This window comes from Sinocyclocheilus grahami, unplaced genomic scaffold, assembly GCF_001515645.1.
Source record: "Sinocyclocheilus grahami isolate Dianchi unplaced genomic scaffold, SAMN03320097.WGS_v1.1 scaffold1175.1, whole genome shotgun sequence".
NCBI classification, from domain to species: Eukaryota; Metazoa; Chordata; class Actinopteri; order Cypriniformes; family Cyprinidae; genus Sinocyclocheilus; species Sinocyclocheilus grahami.
In genome coordinates this window covers 122664-131375 of record NW_015506354.1, presented here as the reverse complement: position 1 = coordinate 131375, position 8712 = coordinate 122664, and the positions used below count along the sequence as shown (strand labels likewise).

At 35.0% G+C, this 8712-nt stretch overlaps 1 protein-coding gene across 1 annotated transcript in view; it reads left to right on the top strand.

Moving 5' to 3' along the window:
- LOC107567626 (striatin-like) overlaps positions 1-8235 on the top strand; it is a 56150-nt gene extending 47915 nt beyond the window's left edge. The window contains 10 exon segments of the mRNA XM_016253330.1: positions 932-936; positions 998-1120; positions 1122-1213; positions 2334-2381; positions 2459-2580; positions 2661-2828; positions 3839-3985; positions 4833-4934; positions 6030-6116; positions 7042-8235. Of these exon segments, the coding sequence (XP_016108816.1) occupies positions 932-936; positions 998-1120; positions 1122-1213; positions 2334-2381; positions 2459-2580; positions 2661-2828; positions 3839-3985; positions 4833-4934; positions 6030-6116; positions 7042-7211 (1064 nt within the window). The 3' untranslated portion in view covers positions 7212-8235.
- Positions 8236-8712: the final 477 nt, after the last annotated feature.

The following is an 8712-nucleotide window of genomic DNA, read 5'->3' as shown; positions in this document are numbered from 1 at the left end:
GGACAATATTTGGCTGAGATACAACTATTTGAAAATCTGGAATCTGAGGGTGCAAAAAAATCTAAATATTGAGAAAATCATCTTTAAAGTTGTCCAAATGAAGTTCTTAGCAATGCATATTACTAATCAAACATTAAGTTTTGATATATTTACGGTAGGAGATTTACAAAATATCTTCATGGAACATGATCTTTACTTAATATCCTAATGATTTTTGGCATAAAAGAGAAATGTATAATTGTGACCCATACAATGTATTGTTGGCTATTGCTACAAATATCCCCCAGCGACTCAACACTGCTTTTGTGGTGCAGGGACACATATTGTATATTATAATATATGTAAATATCATGATGCATATCAGTTTTTATTTTTATAATTTCCACTTTCATTTTAATTTAAAAGTTTAAATAAATACATAAATTTAGTTAAAGATTTAATTTAAAAAGTAAACTTATTTCAGCTTGTTGCAAAGGCAAGATCTCTTATTTTTGTTGAAGTACTTAAAACGTAAAAACTATATATTTAAAAATATATATTATATAAAATATAAAAACAAAAAACTAACAACAAAATTAGTAAAAATGAAAACGGAAATGTAAAAATAAAATATTATCATTTTCTTAATTTTAGTTCTCTTGCTATTTTGTTTTTATTTTATTTCTCATAAGTAAAGACAAAACTAAGATGAAACGTTTATTATAATGGGTTTATAGGATGATTGTTAGTTTGTTAAAAATGTAAAACTTTTACCAGATTGATCATGTTTATAATTAATCATAATGAAGCCGTTTAGATGATCTTTTATTTCATGTTTATTTTATTTTCAAGTATGTTTTATGGTTTTAGTTAACTATAATAACCGTGGTGCTCGCCCAAAACTATTTAAGCAAAACATTAATATTTTAATTAAGTGAATTTATGTTTGCAGCTGTAGTATGCTGATATATATATATATATATAGTATTTGATACAGAAATGTCAGTTCCTTCATCAGTGGAAATGTGCTGTATTTGTGAATGTTTCTCAGATCACTAATAATAAAGACGCCCTGCGGAAGACGTGGAACCCCAAGTTCACGCTCAGAAACCACTTCGATTCGATCCGCGGCCTTGCGTTTTGCGTTTCACCCCGTCGAGCCGGTTCTGATCACCGCGTCTGAAGATCACACGCTCAAACTGTGGAACCTGCAGAAAACCGCCCCGACCAAGAAGTGAGAGTCTCATTACCCTGGTCCTCATTCAGGGGTTTGATTCATATTGTAAACTAGATTTTTATTTAATTTAGTTTTTTTTTTTTTTTTGTAATTTTATGTGCTTTTGTCAGTTTTATTTTTAATAAATTAAAAGTTAAACATTAATATTTACAGTATATCAGTTTTTTTTATTAGTTCTAATTTGTTTTATTTCGGTTTTATTTTAGTTTGGTTTATTAGTTTTTGTTTGTTTGTTTTTTTTACATTTATGTTTAATTTGTTTTTTATTTCAGTTTTATTTCTTTTTTGTATACTACAGTTTAGGTGTAATTTGTTTTTATTTCAGTTTTATTTCAGATTTTCATTAGTTTTTTTATATTACTATTTAGGTTTAATTTATTTTATTTCAGTGTTTTATTTTTTTATTATTACTATTTCGGTTTAATTTAGTTCAAATTCAGTTTAAATATTACTATTTTTACTTCAGTTTTTTTTTTATATGACTATTTAGGTTCTTTTTTATCATTTTATTTTTATTTTTTTTTTAGCTTTTTATCAGTGTTTTTTTTTTTATTCGTTTTTTATATATTAATATTCAGGTTTAGTTTATTGTTATTTCAGTTTTTTTAAATATTACTATTCCAGTTTAGTTTGTTTTTATTTCATTAGTTTTTATTTATTTTATTTCCAGTTAGAACTTTTAGTGCTTAAATTTAGCGTTTTCAATTCAGCTTTTTCCTTTTTTTTTTTTATATAAATTTTTTTATATTAATATTTCAATTTATGTATTTATTCTAATAGTACTATATATGTTTCATTTGTTTTTATTTCAGTTCCATTATTAAGTTAGTAAATGTGGTGCCTCAACTTAAACTAAATGAAAAATAGAGACTTTTTCCTTTCATCTTTATTTCAGAAATGTCGTAGTTGTGAAGTCAAGTCTGCTTTATTGTCAATTCTTCCACATGTACAGCACATACACACAGAGAATTGAAATTGCGTTACTCTCAGACCCTTGGTGCATACAGATAACACTACAGTAGAACATAAATACAGAAATACAGATAGATACAGATAATAGATAATAGCCCTGTGTTTTGCTGGTGTCGGTCAGTGTAACGTGGTGTTGTTGTTTCAGGTGCGCCGCTCTGGATGTGGAGCCCATCTACACCTTCAGGGCTCACAGGTGCGTGTGAATCAGGTCTAGATCTTATTACCAGGATAAACCAGCAGCTGTCTGATGTGGTGTATGTCTGGTCTCAGGGGTCCGGTTCTGTGTGTGGTGATGAGCTCCAGCGGTGAGCAGTGTTTCAGCGGCGGTTTGGACGCGAGCATTCAGTGCTGGAACACACCGAGCCCCAACATCGACCCGTATGACTCGTACGGTGCGTCCCTGTCCCCTGCAGACGCCAGTGAGTCTCAGTGAGAGTGTGTGTGTGATCGAGTGTGTCTGTGTTTGCTGTAGAGCCGTCGGTGCTGCGGGGGGCGCTGTCTGGACACACAGATGCAGTCTGGGGTTTGGTGTACAGCTCGGCTCATCACAGACTGCTGTCGTGCTCCGCAGACGGGACGGTGAGGCTCTGGAGCGCAGCGGATATCACGCCCGCCATCGCCGTCTTCAACCAGGACAAAGGTACTGCACCCAAACACACATCAGTTGCTTTTGTTTGTTTACCACACATCAGTTTACAAAAATGTGTTTTATTTTTTATTTTAGCTTTGAAATGGACCCCAATTTAACAGTCTTAAAGAATTAAAAAATGAGACCACACAGCAGTTTACCAAAAATATTTTATTTAATATTTTAGCAATATTTTAATATATTGATGGTTAGATGATTTCAGCACCTGTTATGCCATTGTCTCTGACTGTATTCACAGAGACAAGAAGCAATAAAGGTGCGTTTATGAATTATACACAGGGTGAGCGTTTTCGGGTTAAGAATAAAAATAACAACATAGCTCTGGTTCCTTATTAATACAGTAATTATTCACATTAATTTTGCATAATAGGTCCCCTTTAAAATGGACCCCAAAATGACAGTCTTAAAAAATTTAAGTATAATTTACAACACATAATTTACAAAAAAAATATATATATATATATTTTTTTTTTTTAGCATTAAAAAATAAAATAAAGAGTGATCTTTTTTAAAAGTTGGCGCACTACAGCTGCAAACAATTCAATTAATTAATTGAAACATTAATAATGTTTTACTGACCTTTTTTATAATTTTTTTTTGGGGGACGAACACCTACAGGCATGTTTTTTTAGGAGCTGTGCATGCTTTTTTGCATTTTTAACTCTGTTAGTTATTAATATTTTACTAGTTACAAATATTTTACCCAACATTTTTTATTTATTTATTTATTTATTTAATAAATGAATTAATTATCTTTTTGTTGTTGTTGTTTTTTTGATGAATTTTAGATTTTGAGTTTTTTGATGAACAAACCCCAAAATAATATTCTTACAAAAAAAAAAGACCAGTTTAAAAATCATCAGTTTAAAAAAAATTTTTGCTTTAGTTGAGTTGAGTTTATGAATTGTTTGGTTGGTTTTGTCGGTGGTTCGTGATGATTTCAGCTGTGAAAAGCACAAACACATGATTGAGCTCCTTCTGTTGTTTTCTGTGCGCTTCAGAGCTGGGCGTCCCGTCGTCGGTGGATCTGGTCTGCAGTGATCCGGCTCACATGGTCACGGCCTTCACTAACGGCAGGTTGGGCATCTTCAACATGGAGACCCGACAGCTGGTGCTGGAGCTCGAGTCGCAAGCCGCCGGAAAACCTGGTACTTCACACACACTTTCTGTGATTTTAGCCACAGGACTCGATGAGATCAGTCACGTGCTGCTGAGTCCTTAAAGGAACACTCCACTATTTTTGAAAATAGGTTCATTTTCCAGCTCCCCTAGAGTTGAGTTTTACCGTTTTCGAATCCGTTCAGCCGATCTCCGGGTCTGGCGATAGCACTTTTAGCTGTAGCTTAGCATAGTTCATTGAATCTGATTAGATCAAAATCGATCAAAGAGTTTCTATATTTTTCCTATTTAGAACTTGACTCTTCTGTAATTACATCGTGTACTAAGACCGACGGAAAATGAAAAGTTGTGATTTTCGATATGGCTAGGTGTACCTGCTGCACACATGGTACGACAGCAAAGCTCCTCGATTATTACGCCGGATTGAGAGTATAGTTCCTAGCCATATCGGCCTAGAAAATCACAACTTTTCATTTTCCGTCGGTCTTAGTACACGATGTAACTACAGAAGAGTCAAGTTCTAAATAGGAAAAATATAGAAACTCTTTGGTCATTTTTGAGCGAGATGCTAACGGTCTAATCAGATTCAATTATCTATGCTAAGCTAAGCTAAAAGTGCTACCGCCAGACCCGGAGATCAGCTGAACGGATTCGAAAACGGTAAAACTCTACTATTTAACTCTAGGGGAGCTGGAAAATGAGCCTGTTTTCAAAAATAGTGGAGTGTTCCTTTAACATCATCTCTTTTAGTTTATTGGTGCTTGACGTGAAGAAGACCTTTCTAGAAATCTCAATGAATGGAATCATAATAGTTTAGTCATGAGTGAATGGAAAAGTCCCATGATGCTCTCTGACGTTGATGTGTTTGATGTTCAGATGCGCCGTGTCAGATTAATAAAGTGCTCAGTCACCCGACGCTTCCCATCACCATCACAGCACAAGAGGACCGACACATCCGATTCTTCGACAACAACACAGGTGACCGACAGATATTAATATTCAACTCAACTCGAGACTGTTTATTATTAGTATTTCAATCAGTACTTTGATTATTGATGTTGTTTTGGTTTTTATGTTGATTACTATTAGTCATTTAATATATATATGTGACCATGGACAACAAAACCAGTCATAAGGGTAAATTTTTTTTAAATTGAGATGTATACATCATCTGAAGGCTGAATAAATAAGCTCTCCATTGATGTATGGTTTGTTAGGATCGGACAATATTTGAAAATCTGGAATCTGAGGGTGCAAAAAAATCTAAATATTGAGAAAATCATCTTTAAAGTTGTCCAAATGAAGTTCTTAGCAATGCATATTACTAATCAAACATTAAGTTTTGATATATTTACGGTAGGAAATTTACAAAATATCTTCATGAAACATGATCTTTACTTAATATCCTAATGATTTTTGGCATAAAAGAGAAATGTATAATTGTGACCCATACAATGTATTGTTGGCTATTGCTACAAATATCCCCCAGCGACTTAACACTGCTTCTGTGCTGCAGAGACACATATGTGCATTTTATATGTATGTATATATATATATATACACACTTATACATGGTAAGATTTTTAATGTCGCTTCTTTCAGTCTTTTCTACTCTGCAAGGCTGTATTTATTTGATCAAAAATACTGTAAAAATTGTGAAATATTTTTAGAATTTAAAATATAAATTTTCTATGTAATTCTCTGTTAAACTGTAATGTATTTCTGTGATGTGCAGCTGTATTTTCAGCATCATTCCTCCAGTCTTCAGTGTCACATGATCTTCAGAAATCAGTATAATATTCTGATCTGCTGCTCGAGAAACATTTCTGATTATTATCAATGTTGAAAACAGTCGTGCTGCACAATATTTTTGTGGAAACTGAGATGCATTCTTTAAAAAAAGAAATAAAAAAAAAAACTTTAGAAATTATTATTAAATATATCATCTGTATATATTCCTTCATTCTGTGTATGTTTTTTTTCTTAGAAAAGTTATTGTTGTTATTTTTATTATTTAGATTTTTATGTTATTTTGTTATGTTTGTATTCATATATATTGATGTTTCTTCTCAGGCAAGTTGATTCACTCTATGGTCGCTCATCTGGATGCTGTCACCAGTCTTGCAGTGGATCCCAATGGTCTCTATCTGATGTCTGGTAGTAAGTACTCGAGAACATCAGCTTTACTCTACAGTCTGATGCTGAACAAAGTCATGCAAACACTTGTAAATGTTTTTGAACAAATCGAGTGAGCCAGTGATTCAGTTACTGATTCATAAATGCAGTCACTGGCTTATGAATCAGCTGTTTGAACAAATTGAGTGAGTCAATGATTCAGTGACTCATTCATCAAGACGGTCACTTGCTTCAGTTCTGAATAAATCAGCCATTTGAACGAATCGAGTGAGTTTTTTTTTTAATGAATCCACATATTTGAACAAATCGAGTGAGTCTGTGATTCACCGACTCATTCATAAATGCAGTCACTTGCTTAGTTTCTGAATGAATCCACGTTTTTGAACAAATTGGGTGAGTCAGTGATTCAATGACTCATTCGTAAGGACAGTCACTGGCTTATGAATCAGCTGTTTGAATGAATTGATTCAGTTACCGATTCATAAAGACAGTCACTTGCTTCATTTTTGAATTAATCCACATATTTGAACAAATCGAGTGAGTCGGTGATTGAATGACTCGTTCATAAAGACCGTCACTTTCTTCATTTCTGAATTAATCCACGTATTTGAACAAATTGGGTGAGTTAGTGATTCAGTGACTCATTCATCAAGATGGTCACTTGCTTCATTTCTGAATAAATCAGCCATTTAAACGAATCGAGTGAGTCAATAATTCAATGACTCATAAATGCAGTCACTTTCTTAATTTCTGAATGAATCAACCATCTGAACAAATCAGTTGAATGAATCACTCATTAACACAGTGACTTCACGCCACCTACTGGTGGTTCATATTTCAATATTCATGTAAAAAACATTAAAACCCATTTATTATAGTTATTTATTAAATGTTTTCTTTGTAAAGCAACTTTTTCGAAATGTCTGTTCAATAAGCTGATGTGTCTCAGGTCATGACTGCTCGGTGCGTCTGTGGAACATGGAGAGCAAGACGTGCATCCAGGAGTTCACGGCTCACAGGAAGAAGTTCGACGAGTCCATCAACGATGTGGCGTTCCACCCCACCAAGTGCTACATAGGCAGCGCGGGAGCCGACGCCCTCGCCAAAGTCTTCGTATGACCTTCGATCTCCGACCAAAAACTGCTTCCACAAACTCGTGCGTGGTCAAACTCGAACGGGACGGGAGTGCCGAGACCGAGATGATCCGGGCAGGCCTGGGTGCTCGAGGGGAAGTCAACAAACACGGAGGAACGCCAGAGGACGCTCCAAACATCTCCGTTCAGCCTCACAGGAAGTTGGGTGCTTCCCACACTTCTGTAGTTCTAGTTCTCCTTGAGTTCCTCTTCTCCTCCGCCTCTCGAAATTTCCCGTCTTGCGTTCGCTTCTTTTTAACGACGTGCCTTTTGCTTCAAAACGCGGATCCTCTTTGAGGGAAAACGAACCCCGTCGATGTTTTAAACTCACCAAATGCATCAAATTATTCGGACGGAAAGTAAAGTTCGGTTAAGTTTCTCACGCAGGGTCAAAATCCTGTTCGGATGCAGATGAAATGCATTGAATTAAAAGACTCAAATGTAATGCTTCTCTTGTCTGACGGACGATCCTGTCAACAATTAAATAGAATTGTACATAATATTACATAACTCAGAAAACGTACTAAATTTCTACATGTTTGTGTCCAAATATAAATCCTCTAAACACTCCAAAGCCGTTCACCATCAGGACGCACGTCTCGATTCAGTGCTACGTTTAATATCTAAGCTGTTATTTTACGCATAAACCTGCAGTTTCTCCTGAGGGTTTGCAGTCGAACTCGCCTGTTCTGTGAAATCATCTCAACATCGTGATGTTGAGACAAAATCTCGATCATTTGACTAGATTTAGAGCCGTTTCTGAATATTCGTTGAACTTAGTCAAAGTGATAATGCGCAAAAGTCTTATAATAGTTTGAATGTGTTGCAGTTTTTGACAAGCTGTACTCGGAAGTCTATATTTGTCTGAAATCTGTTGTAATGTTTATTTATTTTTTGCCTTTTTAAAAATTTTTTTTTACTTGTTTTGCCTGTAATGCCAAATGCAGTAGGATTTAGCTTCAGGAAGGGACGAGCGGCTACGTTACGTACATAAACACCTTCATCTGGTTCCTCTGACGTCATCCTCACCTTCTCTACCTGCGCAGGTGGTGGTGGTTTGTGAATTAGATTTGAAATCTATTTTATATGTAATAATTTGAAGCGGATACTAGTGTTTTTTATCATTGTGTGACGGGTGACCGAGGTTGCAAACAGACCGTAACCCGAGTTTCCTGCAGGTTGAGGTTTTTTATTTGAAACTCTTCTGGTTTATTTGAATTTGTCTGTGATTACTTGAACTATCTGGAAGTGCGTGTGTGTTTTTAACTGCTAGGATAGAGATTTTCTGCTTTATGGGGAATCGTTTGCCTTTAACTGATGACATGAGCACTAGAAGACGAGCGGAGTGTTTGTGCGTTTCCTTCAGGTCTGTGAAAAGTGACGTGAGTTTGCTTCTCTACCAAATGATGATAAAGGACTAGTTTAGACGAACATGAAATCTGGCACTGTTTACTCACCCTCATGCCACGTAAACCTATGGAAGCTTG